Source organism: Panthera tigris, chromosome C2 (genome assembly GCF_018350195.1).
Source record: "Panthera tigris isolate Pti1 chromosome C2, P.tigris_Pti1_mat1.1, whole genome shotgun sequence".
Lineage (NCBI taxonomy): Eukaryota > Metazoa > Chordata > Mammalia > Carnivora > Felidae > Panthera > Panthera tigris.
Genome location: NC_056668.1, coordinates 146,198,658 through 146,214,474, shown reverse-complemented (window position 1 = coordinate 146,214,474; position 15,817 = coordinate 146,198,658). Strand labels below are relative to the sequence as shown.

General features: G+C 52.6%; 1 protein-coding gene across 1 annotated transcript in view; it reads left to right on the top strand.

Moving 5' to 3' along the window:
- OSBPL10 (oxysterol binding protein like 10) overlaps positions 1-15,817 on the top strand; it is a 306,044-nt gene that overhangs the window by 268,362 nt on the left and 21,865 nt on the right. The window contains exon 7 of the mRNA XM_042998798.1: positions 3,134-3,283. Coding sequence (XP_042854732.1) covers positions 3,134-3,283 — 150 coding nt within the window. The remainder of the gene's footprint in view (positions 1-3,133; positions 3,284-15,817) is intronic.

Sequence of the window (15,817 nt, the reverse complement as noted above, 5' to 3'; positions counted from 1 at the left end):
ACTGCGTTCCATTGTGGGTAGAATCGGGGCCTTCTTTCCTCTAAGATGTTCATTAACAACATGATAAATGTTGGTGGTAAAAAAAAAACACCTTTTTTTGTTGTTGTTGAAAATTTTTTTTGATGTTTATTTATTTTTAAGAGAGAGACAGAATGTGAGTGGGTTGGGGCAGAGAGAGAGAGGGAGGCACAGAATCTGAAGCAGGCTGCAGGCTCCGAGCTGCCAGCACAGAACCTGACCCGGGGCTTGAACTCACAAGCTGTGAGATCATGACCTGAGCCGAAGTCAGACGCTCAACCGACGGAGCCACCCAGGAGCCTCCTTTTTTTTTTTTTTTTCTTAAACCCTGATTATTCACTTGAGTTTGAGTGGGAGAGGGTTTTGCAAATCCTACCGTAAGAAAACAGGCATATTCCCAGGAGTTCTGGGAGAGAAAACTATGGCTGGATCCTCGGCTAAGCTTAGGCAGTTGGCTGAGGATCCAAGCCAATGATGTGTGTCAGACTCCTCATGGCTTCTCTCCCCTTGGCAGGACTTGAGGGCCCCCACGAGCTCTGGCCTCCATTCCCCCTGGAGTGAGTCCGCTTCTGGGGCGCCTGCACCAGCCTTAATTCTCTCTCCCGTAGCCAGTGTCTCTGTGAGAGGCACCACCAGCCACAGAGGAAATGTCCTGTGGATTGAAGTAGGAGGAGCTGGAGAGGTTTGTGCGCACACTGATGCATGTACCCAGTATCTCCTGGCAGGATCTCGTAGAAAGATTTCCTGGCTGCCGGAAGTCGGGGACAAGCTGGGTCTAATTTCCGAGCATGGCAGGCAGCAGGAGGGCGTGTGGTCCCGGGTCGTCTCTGAACGCGGTGCACCGGGTGCGGCGCATCGCGTGGGGAGGATGGAGCTTTCCCTGTGTGCTGGTGTGTGCACAAATGGGAAATCACACTTTGGGAGGAAGGGATCATCCTTTGCCTCATCAAGCTTCTGGCAGCCTCACCTGAGCAAATGATTTGTGCGGACTGCGTTCAGTACCGCGTTCAATTCCAAGCAGGAGCGATCGCACTCGAGATGCAGCTACCTCTCCTGTTGAGACGTTTAAGGGCTTTGCATGCCGCCGTCCCCGCTTCCCCCAGAGGGTGCATGCTGGTAGCTCGATTTGGTTTTGATTGTCCTTTTTCCTCCCAAATCAAGATGCCCGGGGCGCTGTCCTCTCCTCCTCCAGGCGCCCCTGCATTGAGGGGAAATCTGCTCATAACTTACCACTGCCCACCAGGTCACCACGAAGGAAGTAGCGACCGCAGCACCTTTGCCATGGGGAGGGATGGCGTCTGGGCTTTCTGACTTCAGTGGCGTCTGATTGGAACCGTAGACTCCCAGCGCAATGAGACAGGCCTCCGTTTCAAAACTGAAATCCAGAGGAGGGGGAACGAAGAGTCAGGAGGGGCAGGCTGGTGGGAGGGTGGCCCTGCTTTTCCTGGCCTTTCAGCCATTCTGGCTCAGCGGCCTTGGCAGCGGCCGGCACGGAGGCACAGCAGATGGGTGTCCAGGAGGTGAAGCTAGAGGAGAAGCGGGGTGGCCTCCGGAGCCCCTCCTTCTCCGACTTCCCAGCGTTAGAATCAGGGCAGCCCAGTCCCCGCCGACTGCATCTGGCTAGTCCTTTCTGGAGCAGGATGGGGGGCGGGGCCCCCAGTTATTTCAGCATGTTCCCAGCAAAACAATTTTCCAGGGACGGCAAACAACACGCATTGCGATGAGACTGGAGATCAAGGCGCACGGTGGAGGAAAACGCACCTCTTCTTGGCGGGGGGAGAGCCTACCGCCGTGGGCTTCATTCAGGTCTCCCCAGTGGTCTCTCCAGAATTGGGGGTGTTCAGAGGTGACTGAGAATAACTTGAGAAGTATGTCTGTAGAAAAATGTCTCTTTCAATGGGAAAATGTTCAAATGCCTACCCCAGGGGAGAAGAGCACCGTGTTTTCTCCGTGGAGTGTCGGTAAGGAATGGCCAGCACATGTAGGTCAGGCGGGTCAGTTACAGCCACCTCGATCACTATAAGATAACCTTTGGGTGTTGGAAGTGCCTTTAGATAGAAGGAGAGGGGCCTAATGGAGTTGATAAATCATTACTTTTTGCAGAGACGTATGGGCAAGTCTGTGTCTATTTATATTAAATACCTTGAGCTGCTGCGTTTGTGTCTACTAAGTGTATTGGCCTGACCGGTCATCGGTAATTAGAAACAATTGTGTAATGTGTTTGCAGAGTGCATCGGCTTACGTATGGACAAGCGGCGTAAGAACACAGGTAAATGTGGAAAGGGGAATTAAGCTTGCCTCTTTCAGTAGAATTCCAAGGACAACTATCCATTATAGCCAGAGTTCTTGATGTCTGGGACTTGGAAAACGTGGTGCTCAGCCCTCTTGCACATTCCGCTTGCCACTTGCCTGTTTCCTACGCAATTTGAAAAATCAGAATCCAGCAACGGAATGAATGAACTTGCATTGAGGAAAAGCAGGGTCTGTTGGAGAGCACACATGTGAGCATTGTAAAATTTTGGTGTTTCTCCTTAAATTTTTATTCTTGTCACCCTTCCTGAATTAATGCCAGCTCTGAGACTTTTTTCTTTTTTTTTTTTTTCCACACTTGCCGCAGCGATATTAAGTGATGTGAGTAGAAACAGTCTCAGAGTAAATTTTCTCGTCACTAAGGTAATTTCAGTCAATCCCAGGAGCATCTGCCTTTCGTTTATGAAACAGAAAAGTTTACATTAGGTATAAGGTGTTCTGCGTTGTGCAAGTTAATAGAATATCGTATGGGAATAGTCCAGGTAAGGGAGCTCAGACCCATGTAGCTTCTTGAGCAGAAAACTTTTGTTGTTGTCGTTGGGTAAGGTCCTTAGGTCGGAAAGTTTACGGATAGGGCGCATGGTGGGGAAAATGAACGGGCGTGCGGTGGGTGGCCTCGCCCGAAGGGCCCGCGCCCCCGGAAAGGGTCCCTCTGTCGCCCCATATGGCTAATAGCACTGGTCACAGAGAAACTCTTTCTGGGGCAGGGTTGAGCTCCTGTGGTTGCTGAGCCTGCGGGTCCCTGTGCTGTGCTTCTGACTTCTGCTGGACCAGCTGGTGATTTGTATCGATGATCTTGTTTTAGCCAAACTCGGGCCCTGAACTGGTTTTGTCCGAAGATGAGGACAGTGACACTGAAGACAAAGAAGAGACAGAATTGGGTGCCATGGAGGATCAGCGTAGTATAATTCTTCATCTCATTTCACAGCTCAAACTGGGAATGGATCTGACCAAGGTAGGTTGGCGCGTCCCACTGGGTCTGCGGCCAGTGGCTTGGGTTCTGTCTTCCCTCACCCCGCCCCCCCCCCCCCCCCCCCCCCCCCGCCAAAGCCTTCCCTGCTCTCATTCTCTTCGCCGTGGTGAGATTGGGAAAACAGAGCGGGGAAAAGGCCAGAAAGGCGCAGGTATCCCGGTTATGATGCGAAAGGATGTGTTGTTTTACGTCAGTACTCATCTCAGAGTGTGAGCCTGGCATTTGACTCCCTGGAGACGCTGCTGCTTTAGCAGGGCAGGGAGAGCACGAGAGGAAGCACAGGAGTTGGTAGGGAAAATTCAACGCAGGACTTCTTGGTTTCCTGCTGTGTTCCAGAAAAAATTAAAGGTGTAGAGACAGATGCGGCCTGTTGGCCACAGACAGAACGGCAGGGGGAAGGAAAATGGAGGACCCAGGAGTGAGGCCACTGTGCGCCTGGCCGCAGCCTGCCGCCAGCTGGCGTTAGCTTTGACGGCTAGTCCCCAACGGCAACCTTGTTGGGGATTCAGATCCCACGATCCACCTGCAGAGAAACAGACCTGCTGTTTGGCAGAAGGGCAGCTGACTCTCCCTGGTGCTGTGCTCGGCCAGGATTCTTCCTGAGGGACGGAGTCAGGAGAACCCAGTGTCCTGATTACTGATGGTTGAGTTGATGGGCCCATAGAGATCCTCCCTCGCCCTGAGCGGGAGCTTCCTTCTGGAGGCAAGCAGGGAAAGCGATGTTGTACGTGGCTGAAGGGTTGTGCGGTGGCATAGGGCCGGGGTGCCCAGGTGGTTGCATTTCTAGCCAGATACTGAATCCTGTTGCCTCCCTGGAAGCGTGTGGTGAGATGAGAGGGAGTGAGCAGGGCTGTAGAGGGACAGCTACGGGGAAGAGACCCGTGGTGGGCTGGGGAATGGAGGTTCTAGAACCTGAAGGCCAGCCAGACGAATGTGGACGTACTGGAGAGGGTCAACACCATTGAAGGCATTGCCCAGGGAAGGCGCCTTGAGGGTAGTTGGTTTGTTTGGCTGTCACGAATGGTCTGGATTCCAGAGAACAGCGGGGGGGGGGGGGGGGGGGGGGGGGTGGGGGTGGGAGATTCTTTGAAGAGGAAGATGACAAGATGGTGACTCACCACTTAGGGGAGACAGAGGAGTTGGGAGCTTCAAAGATGACAGAAAAGCCTTTTCTGCACAGTGTTTTTCTGTGTTTGAATGTGAGTGTGTCTGATATTCTGGGGAAAAGTGGCACTTTAAACAAAACAGTGGCTTCACACTGGGGAGGCCTGACCTCAGAAGGTTCCCTGCCTTGGCCGCTCTCCGCCCTCTTCTTCGATCTGCCCGTCAAGCTGTGAAGACCTGTTCTGCATTATCCTGCCCGATTCCCTACATTTCAGCCTTGTAGCTCTAGAATGCTCCTGTCCTTTTTACTAGAGGGATCATTTAAATGCTTGCCTTTTAAAAAGCTACTGCTTTTATTCTTGTGGATTCATAGACACTTGAGTAGAGCTTGAGTTGAGATCTGGTGGAAGGAATGTGGGTAATTACACCGGTATGATCTAAAACCACATTTCCAAACTGTGGGTCGTGGCCCATTTAGTCGGTTATAAAACCAACGTAGAGGGTCAGATGATCACTTCTAAAAAATGAAATCAAATACGACGGAAAATCTCAGAGCGCGCCGCACATGAACTTTTTATCTTGGTTCGGTTGACACGTGTAGTGGGTCACGACGTAAAACATATTCTCCTTGTGGATCATACTAAAAAAAATATTTGTAAAACAGTGATGTAGAATCATGGAGGGTATAGGAAAGAGAACGTCAGAGTCGCTGAAGTTGTCCAGGTCCGATGTGGAATAATACAATAAAAGGCCGAAGGGACTGACTTACAGCAGGTTGAGGGTCTGAGAGATATCACATTACGGCTGTTTTATTTAAAAATAAATCCTAGGAACTGTGCATCTTCTGTTATTATTTTGTTAGGATATAATTGCTGTGCGTTTCTGGAGCCATGGTTCGTTCCTAAAAGAGCAAATGTTATGTTTATCCACTACTCAGCGGGCGCTTTGAGAGAAAAGCTTTTCTGGCCCATAGCTCGTTCACTTTTTTGCTGGGGAGAAGCTATTATTCAAAAAGCAAGGGAGGGTTTGATGAGCTGGAATACTTGTGAGAGGAAGAGGTACGCCTCCCACCCCATCAGAGAAAGGTTGACGAAAGGCCCTCTCTCCTTATTGTCGCCTTTTCTCTTCTTGACGTTTGCCCGTGCCATGAAGTTAAGCTCGTGCTAACTTGGCAATGGAAGCACTTAGCCTGAATGGAGCCTCCGATGAGCAGGCAGATTAAATCTTCTTTGGCTCCAGGGTGGAGCTCTGGTCCCTCTCCATGAAACAACTGTATCGCTCCGTCTTTCAGGAAGCGGGAAGTATCGACACGTCCACAAGTCACCGACACGCGTGGGCATCTGGTGCCGCATTTTGCCTTAGTTAATGAACTGTGGCCACCAGACAGGGCCGGTTTCGTGGACGTGTGACCGGTGGAGTCCCACCGCCCCCCATGCCCAGAGGCATCCCATGCCGGATTGAAGGTTCTGCTGTTGCCCTCTTGAAATTCTTAAGAATTATGAAGAAGGGGGCTTCCATTTTCATTTTTCACTTTGCCCCACAAAACATGCAGCTGGTCCTGCCTCTGGAAGCACTCCTGTGCGCCCCCCTTCCTCGGCCGGCCTCCCATAACCCCGGGTTGCCGGTGAGTACCTCCGCTGTGTCACCTGCCGCATGTCCACAAATCGCGGGTAGCCTGGAAAGGAGACGGAGAAAGGAGGACCCGCAGAAAGATGGTGGGCCACAGGAGGGCTCTTTGAGTTAGGGACATTTAGGTTGAGCCTGAAGGATGAGTGGGCATTTGTGGAAGGAGTGAGAGGAAGGGCGTTCCTGGTGGAGGGAACAGCATGGGCAAAGCTGCAGAGCATCAGGCGGTGTGGCCAGAGTGCAGCATGTGCTGGTGAGTGGCACCGTTGAACCTGGAGTGGGTCAGATCCTGCGGGGACTTGTGGGTCACGTGGAGCTGGGTGAACCCGATCCTGAGGGCAACGGGAAAGCTTTGGAGGGTGTGAGGCTGGTGAGACACGCCACGTCGTGTTCAGGAGCTGCTCTGCTCCAACCCGGGCTCCAGGGAGCGGGGCCCCGGGATACAGTTTGGAGCTTGGCAGTATCCGACCTTTTCAACCTAGTTTTCGGGAACGTGAAAGACAACATTTAGTAGCGCCTGTGCTCGCATATTCGTTGAGCAGCCTACCTGCCAGGTAGTGTTCTAGACGCCGAGAATGCGGCAGTGAACAAAACGTTCCGATTCCACACCCTCCTAGAGCTCGGGTGATAACGGAAGGAGGCAGGCGGCAAACGAGAGAAGAGAAAAGAGTACAGAGGTGGGAAGAGCAGCGCAGAGAAGCAGAGCCCGGCAGTGGAGGCGGGGACAGGCCCCCCTAGAGACGCTGCTCAGGGTGGATTCTCCCAGGTGACACCGGAGTAGAGACGAGATTCGGGTGAGGAGGTCCGCAGGAGATGGCGTATGGCAGTCTGTTCTGGCCAGAGGGGACAGCGGGTGAAGAAGGCCCGTGATGGCCCTTGTCTGGCACGTTGAGGGTAAGCAGGGACGCCAGTGTGATCGAATCAGAATGCCCCAGTTGGCGGGAAAGGAAGTTGGCAAGACAGGAGGGCTGGGGCCGGGGTGGGGGTGGGTGCTTCCTAGGACGCTGTAAGGACTTGGGATGTTTCTCCGAGTGGCGTGGTGGCCGCTGGAGAGTTTTGAGCAAAGGAATGCATGGCCTTTCTTGTACTTTTAAAAGATGATTTTGACTCTTGGGTTGGAAGGTAAACTGGGGCAGGGCGAGGAGTGGGGTGCGGGCAGCAGGGGAAAGAGTAGAAACGGGGAGGAGGTGCGAGATGATGGCGGAGTGGCCGATGTCCCAATAGGGTATGGATGTGCCGATTGGATGTGGATTGGATGTGGAGTGTGAGGGAAAGAGGAATAAGGAATGACTCTTCAGGTTGCGATCTGAGCAGCCGGGATAAGAAAAGCTAGAGCTGCCCTTTGTTTCGGTTACCCACTGCTGAGGGATTAACCACCTCAAATGTAGTGGCTGAAAATCACCATTTTGTTTGTTCACAGTCGCACCATCTGAGTTGGGCTCGGCTGGGCAGTTCTGCTGTCGGTCTTGCCAAAGGCCGCTCGTGTGTCTCTCGTCAGTTGGCCGGTTGGTTGTGGGCTGGACTTGGCTGGGACAGCTGGGCTTCTCTCTCTCCACGAAGTCTTAGGATCTCTCTGTTTTTCTCTCTCTCTCTCTCCTTGTATCCCTCTCACATGGTCTGTCTAGCTGGGAAGCCAGACATCTTACACGGTGGCTCAAAGTTCCCGTGAGGACAAGAGCGAAGCTGATAAGCCTTTTTAAAACTTAGACTCCTGGGGGCGCCTGGGTGGCTCAGTCGGTTGAGCGTCCGACTCTTGATTTCGGCTCAGGTCACGATCTCGTGGTTCGTAAGTTCGAGCCCTACTTCGGGCTCAGCACTGACAATGCAGAGCCTGCTTGGGATTCTCTCTCTCTCTCCCTCTCTGCCTCTGCCCCTCCCTCTCTCTCTCAGAATAAATAAGCAATAAAACCCAAGCCTCCGAAGTGGCACAGTGTCACTTCCCCTGTACCGATCAAAGCAAGTGTGCATTCCAGGAGCTGGAGCTGTGGTTCATTGGGGGCCACCAGGGCCTCTCATGACCACCACCCTTTACGGAGAAGGGGAAGACCATGGGAAGATGTTGGGGGACATCACAAATTTATCGTGGCTCTCTCAGGTCTGAGATGTCCATTCATTAGGCTTCCAAGGAGAGAGGATGTGTAGGCAGTTGGTATAGAAGTCTGGGGCTTATGGGTGAGGTTCAGGTACAAGTTTGAGAACAAATAAGGAACCGAATGCGTTTGAGGCCAGGAGTCGGGAATGGGTTCCTCTAGGAAGTGAGTAGAGATGCAGGGATGAGTCGTGTGACGCCCCAATATATAGAGATTGGAGACACGAGAAGGATCCAGGAGAGGAGGTTGAGAAGGGTGAGCCCGTGAGCTAGGACAGAAACCAGAGGAGCGTGATGTCATGGAAGCTACGGGAAGAGGGTCCTTCCAGGAGAAAGGAGCCATGGGCTGTGTGGATCTGCTGTGGAGGCGTCGAGAAGGGTCAGGCCTGGGGAGGGACCATCGTTTGTTTCTGTCAGGGTCTGATGGGGTGGGTTCGAGGGAGAATAGGAGGAACAGGGCCAGCCGGGAGTAAAGACGCTGTTCCAAGAGCTTTTGTATAGTAAAAGGGGAGCAGAAGGTTGGGTGCAGGCTGGAGGCAGACCTGGAATTGGGAGGCTTGGTTTCTGAAGATGTCTGCGTGCTAGTGGGAGTGGAGAGGAGCGGGAGGGGGAGGGGCGGGGTGGCCGCAGGGACCTGAGGAGCCAGAGGGCGTGGGGCCCAGAGCGTGGGCAGAGGATCACCCTCTGACGGGAGGGTACAGAACCCCGGGGCACAGACACCGGGAAAGGGGCGGGAGAGCCAGGGTTAACCAGGTGGGTTGGCTGCGCCCTAGCCGAGTTCCCTAACCTGGCTGCCTCAGTTTCTCTCCTGCGAGCTAGGGGCAGCTGTGCCTTCCACGGGGCTGCTCCTGTGCACGTGCAGCCGGTGTGCGAGGGCTTCCGAGCAGGGCCTGGTGCACAGTAGGTGCTGCGGCGATCGTGTGCAGCTCTCCGTGGACGGCTTCGCTTCTCCCGGTGACAAAAGCAGCAAGGGAGACGCGAGGAAAAGGGAGGCTTGAGAGGGATTGGAAGTCGGGTGGGGGACAGCAGTAAAAGGGTGTTCATTTCAGGGAGATCTAGAAGGTTAGGAGGGTGGCCACGTGCTACCACGGGGCACTTAAGGTTGCTCGGTCACGGATGGAAAGAGAGACCAGTCAGCGTGTTGTCTCCTTCCCTCCAGGAAGCTGTGGCCGGAAGGGAGGCTGCGAGAGAGTGGTGGACAGAAGAGGGTCAACAGGCTGTCAGTCTTGGAGGGGCCGGGATGAGAGAGTGAGGTGGGACCTCAGGGGTAACGGGTGGAGAGAGGAATGCTTCAAACCGAGATATGGAGGACGGTGGTAGTTACGGATAGCAACGAGGTCTAGGGTGTGCCGATTTGTGACCTACGGGGATTCCTCTGGGAAGGAGGGTGGTTAGTCTAAACTCCAGTTTTACAGGATCAGGCGGGAGGGAGATCATCTCCAACAGCGGATTTTGAAACTTTCCTGATGGCACAGCTGATTCCATAGAGTAGGTGGCAGTTTTGAGGGTACCGACTGTGGTTAAAATAGTGCAAGGTAGGGGTGCCTGGGTGGCTCAGTCGGTTAAGCGTCCGACTCTTGGTTTTGGCTCAGGTCATCATCAGATCTCGCGGTTTGTGGGTTCAAGCCCTACATCGGACTCCACGCTGACAGTGCAGAATCTGCTGGGGATTCTCTCTCTCTCCACCTCTCCCCTGCTCGTGCGTGTGCACGCGCTCCTCTCTACATAAAAATAAATTTAAAAAACCTAAAAAGTGCAAGACAGAGAGGGAGGATTGGGCTCTCCTCAGGCGATGAGGTCCCTGACCCTGAAGATACACGATGCATATCCCATTGTTACCTGAAACTGGGCTCACCTCTCCGTGGGTGTCGAGCCAGAAGACAGCCAAGCCAAAGACAAGGAAGAAGAAGGATTTTACTTGCAACAGATAAAAGAGAACACCAGGGATCTTTCCCAAAGCAGTGTCTCCCTAAACAACAAAATGAGGGAAGTTTAAAGCTAAGGGTGAGACGTATTCACGAAGGGACTTGCACAGTGGGGAATACAGCGTGGAATTGGGGCAGAAGTCATCTTAAGGTGACAGAGTTCAGGTCAAGGTCAGGGGGGCCGGCAAGGGTCAGCATCCCTAGGTCTCGGACTCCACTCGGTCTGGCAGAGGAAAGCTGACTCAAGAATGTGCATCAAGTCCATCTTCTGAACCAGCACTGGGAGACTTACCACTGACTTATTGTCTCTGATAAGACTGTCTCTTCTTCGCCCGATAGCAGCTGTAGGTTCTTACCTCCTTTCACAAGGTGGCGGGTGGGGGCGCCTAAAACGACTGTTTTTATGTCAGGAAAGCTACGTCTCCTTTTTATTTTTCCAGGGACCCCTAACTTCCTGCTCACACCAGCAATTATGGTGGACAGGGTTCCCCCTTTGAGAGACAAGCTTGCCTGCACAGTTCTTAGACTTCGGTGAATTCTCCAAGAATCGCTTGAATTGTTCCAGTAGAACTATTTATAAAACCAGGTGGTGATTAACGCACCGGTGTAGTCCGTTGCCCCTGCGTGTGACAGACCCCCTACAGCAAACAGCCGTGTGCTCACCGGCACGTGGGAGGAAGCGAACGCCGTCATCAGCCGTGTCGTCCACGACGGCTGCCTGACCTTCCGCCAAGTTGCTACATTGTCAGGGCCCAACTCAACTGGTGTGACTGGTCACATGTCTCTCGGCGGCTTCTGGATCCTGTAATGACATGGTAGACATTTTCGAATGTACAGGTTTTCTCCTTTTTGTTTTGTTTGTTTTTTGGGGTTTTTTGAGAGCGCACACATGCGAGTGGGGGAGGGGTGGTGGGCGAGCGGGAGAGGGAGGGAGCGAGGATGAGAATCCCAAGCAGGCTCCACGCCCAGCACAGAGCCCGACGGGGGGGCTCGAGCTCATGAACCACGAGACCGTGATCTGAGCTGAAGTCAAGAGTCGGACGCTCAACCGACTGAGCCACCCAGGCGCCCTCGGGTTTTCTCCCGGCTACGTTGCCAGGTTCAGTCATGTTTGCAAAAAGATGAGTGTTGCTGTGCTTGAGCTCCTCCTTCAGAGGGGGCGACTTTTGTGAGAAGGGTCCGAAGGGCCTGGGTTCACCCTGGAGCTGAACCCAGCACAGCTGTGGGTACTCGGTGTTCTCTTCCCGCCAAGTGTTGCGTCCACTTCCCGATGCCTTTGGCTCTTCTCTCCGAATCTTGTTTTTAATACGCTGTCAAGTAAAGCCCACTTCCTGTCCTGAGATGCTTGCCTTTCCGTAGAAAACCCAGCAGTAACCTGGCTTCCTGTCGGTGTGAATCTGTGTCTGGAGGGAGGCGGCATGTGTCCTGCCCACACTTCCTGCCTATGTTATTGGCAGGAGCTCGTCGGCCCTGCTTTTCTAGGAAGACTTCCAGTGAGTGAGGGCGAGCCTTCTGGCCTCCTGGGGGCAGTGAGGGATCCAGCACAGGCCTTGACCCAGCAGAACTGGTTCTCATTCCGACTCCCTACTTGTTTGGCCTTTCTGGGCTGGAGTTTTCTCATCTGTAAAATGGAATTGTCATACCTGCTCACAGTTATTCAGGAGATCAAACAAGATCACGTGAAGCCCAAAGCACGGTGCCTGGCTTGAGTTCCACATACGGCTTAAGTTGGAAACATTCATACGTTCTTACCACACTTTCCCTGCTTTACACAGTTATTTCTCCTTTTGCTCCGATAATTCAGTGTTTGCAGAAGCATCAGAGGCGGTCCCAAGGGTTGCTCTGGTCATTGAGACTTTGGCTTCAGCTTTGTCACTGAAACGTTTTGTGACAAGTTTTTGTCTGATCCACACTGTTCTTAGCTTCCCCGGGCCTCTAGGTGAAGTAGACGATCGCTGTTTACAACAGCCACCAGCAGAATGAGCCTGTACTGTGTGCTCGGTGGGCACTGGGCTGACTTTGCACTGTCATGTGATCCTCACAAAAACCTGGAAGGTTGGTATTCTTCTGTCTCCCATTTTACAGCAGAGGAATTGAGTCTTGGAGAGATGACCTTGCCCAGGTAGACATGACTGTAGCCGCCCGGAGATGAGCGTCAGCTCACGGCTTCCGATTCCCTAACACAAGCCAACATCTGGGACTCGGAGGGAACACAGGAGTTGATTTTCGCAGATGCTTCTCCCTCTATGTAGTAAATATCTTCTTGGAAAAAGGAAAATTTTATTTCAAACTCTTCCCATCCGGTCGAAGTTTTAACGAATGCCTTTCCCGATGTCCCAAGCACCGTGAGATCATGTGAAGGGAGCCGGCACTTTAAGGAAAGCCAGGGGAGCATCCCGTTGGCTAAGTAAAGAAATCTTTGCCAGTGTGAATTATGTAGGCTTTACTTTGTAAGCTTGGATTTTTGTGTACATCCCCTTAAAGGAGTACATAGATCAATCTCGGTGGGTAGTTTCAGCCTCTCTGTGCCTGCTTGTTTGCACCGGGTGGGTCTGCCAGTCTACGGACAGAGTGTTTTGTAGATGATTCTCAAGGTTATTAAGTTAACTGATGTTTCTTTGGAGAAAATTGCACCTGCCCTTGGCCTTGCTTTGCAGAAACCTTCTGCGTTCCTGTATTAGGGGGAAGGGACGGACTCTCACTCTTTCTGGGGGCCCTCTTTCTCGATGGGCGATCAATTATTTCAAAGTTCTAAGAGCCCAACCTGAAGATTAGTTACTTACTTCTAGATTGATGCAACTTTAAACGTAATTAATTGTTTTCCGAGTCCCGAATGCAGATCTTTGCCTTTTTTTTTTTTTCTTTCCCCAGAGTCGTTCATTGTCTTAATTATGTTAATGGAAGAAAAGGCAGCCCTTATTGATGGCTCGATAAATCTGCAGTAGGGATTTCAGCCATTTGGATGCTGTCGGTCTGAACAGCTGGGCCATCACTCACGTCTCCACTGGAGGCAGACAGCCCAATTAGCACTCACCGCTTCTTGGCTCTGTACCTCCAGTGTCCATTGCCCAAGGAACAGATGATTAAGCGACTTATTTGCAAAGGCACGCACACAAGGCAGGGAGATCGTATGAGAGATAGAAATCGGCTTTAACGAAAAGTATGTTACCCTGCCCAAAACGTTCAGGATGCTGGTTTTGAAAGCCATTGACCTGATATTCTGTGCAAAGCACCAAAAAGACCAGTAGGCGACGGAAGAAGAAATGGTCATTCCACCCCCAGTCCATTCTCTTCCATCTTTCCAGGTATTCTGCTTTTTCCAGATCTGACAAAGCAGCAGCATCATTTCCAAGTGGAGAATATATACCTAGTGGGTTGGATTTGCTGTTGCCTGGGAGACCACATTTCCTGAGTCTGCAGTTCTGGGAGGGTTGTCTCTGAAAATTGATAAGTTCTGGGGCACCTGAGTGGCTCAGCTGGTTGAGCATCCGACTCTTGATTTCTCAGCCGACTCTTGATTTCAGCTCAGGTCAGGATCCCAGGGTCGTGGGATGGAGCCCCGCGTCCGGATCCACTCTGAGCATGGATCCTGCTTAAGCTTCTCTCTCTCCCCCTGCCCCTCTCCCCCATTCATGCTCTCTCTCTTTCAGATTAAAAACAAAATCTTTTTGGATCAGTTGTCAGATCCTGCATCCCCAGTAGAGCCTTTTCTCTTTTCCCTCCGCCTTTTTGCCTCTTTTCTGGTCTATGAGAGCGCTACAAATAGTACAGGTGACTTCAGGTAACCTTTGCCTCTGTTCGCTGGTTGTTAACATTTTGCTGCTTTGCCTTTCTTCTTCCTTCTCTCCTCTCTCCCACTCTCTCGACTTCTGTCTTCCTCTTCTCTCGCTGTGCAGCCCCATATACCCACCTGCGTGTATGAGCGTATGTCTGTTTTCAGAGTATGTTGGCAGATGTGACGGTTCTGTCCCCGAGTATCCCCCGAGGGCGAGGACATTCTCCCACACGTCGCACTTGGCACACCCGGGAAGTGGAACATTGATGCAATACTATTTCGTGTATGCCCACGGGACAAACTTCCCAGATCGTCCCAGGAATGCTCTTCATCCCAAGGAGCATTGGCGACGCCGTGAGGGAGACATGTGGGGGTGCGGTGAGCGTGTGAAGGAGGGGTTGTTGGTTTAGCCTCGGGAGCAGAGGCTGTCAGAAACAGCTCCGCAGAGGAGGTCACCCTTGAGCGGAGTTCCAGTCTGTCACTTAGACAAGGCAGGAGGAGGGCAGAAAAGGGAAAGAGGACTGAGTGTGCGGGGTGGGGAGGGGGGAACGGGTACTTGTAAGGGGAGGGCTGGGGGCAGAAAGTGAGGGATGATGTCCCACTAGAGGGATGCGAGGGCCAGGCTGGACTTCATTTATCTCTTGTAGAGATTCAAGAGATGGGTCTGGTGATGGTGTGGAGAAGAAATCCAGGTGGGCCTGACAGAAAGTTGGAAGGCCAGTTAGGAAGTCGTAGCTGCACTCTTCCAGGCGGGGGCGCTCTGCTTGCGTTTCTTAACTGCCGATGGTCTCCCTCCTGGTGGTAATTAACACTCACGATAGTTTTTGGATGGGTGGATTGCCCAGTCATTCCGGGAAGAGTAGAATGGACTAGGGAGTGGGGCCCATGTGCCACTTCCTGCCCCCCGCTTATGACAGTAGATGAGGTGGCTTGGGGTCTCAGTTTGTCCAGTGAACTCTAACCCCCCTAGTCCACTGAGGGAGAGAAAATGCTCCTGTGGGCCCGAAGCAGATAATCGTGACGTGTCGGGTAATGGGCAGAACTTTGGGTGGCAGTTGGGAGCTCAAGGTTCCTGCGTGGTGCCTTCTCTCCCCACTGCCCGTCTCTGTCCCCTCACCTGTGAGACCATGGCATTAGACTCCATCACCCTGAGGGTCCCTTTCAGTTCTGATGTTAAGTGATCTGGAGTGATGAGTGGAGTTCTTTTTCCTATTGATTTGTTTTAATCCCTTAGCCCCCAGAGTTCAGAAATGCTAAGTTGGGGGAATTGCCTTACATTCTCGCCCTTTTCAGAAGTATATACCGAGAGAGCAACCACTGTGGGCAGTTCTCTCCTTGTAATTGCTTTTTTTTTTTTTTTAATGTTTATTTATTTTTGAGAGAGACAGCATGAGCAGGGGACGGGCAGAGAGAGAGGGAAACACAGAATCCATAGCAGGTTCCAGGCTCCGAGCTGTCAGCACAGGGCCTGACACGGACCTTGAACCCAAGGACTGCGAGATCATGACCTCCGCCGAAGTTGGACGCTCAACCTTCTGAGCCAGCCAGGCGCCCTTCTTTCCTTGTAATTTCAATCTCGGCTACAAACTCGAGAATTCTCCTTGTCGAGAGCTGAAATTGTGGCCAGAGAAGCCCCAGTCCACAGGTGCAGAGAAAGGTGCAAGTCAGGGACGCGGAGTCCCCTTCATGGGAGTTGTGTCTGTCAGGGCTGACCCCCCCTCCTGGTAATTCTGCCCTTTCCCTCCTCGGTTCCCTCATGATCACAGCGTCCTGCCAGGGAAGGGAGCGGGCAGGAAATGGAGCCGTTTGGGGAAGGCCTGGAGGTGCAGACGTTTGTGGCTTCTTTTCCTTTTTAGTTGGTTTGGCCTCATCGGGCGTCTTTCCAGGGCTGCGTAAATCCGTAGTCCCTGCACAGGCTGTCTGGCGGAGCTCCCGGGGGAGACTTTGGGCAGCTCTGGGGGCAGGAGAGGGAGCGACGATGAGTGTTTGGGGCAGCT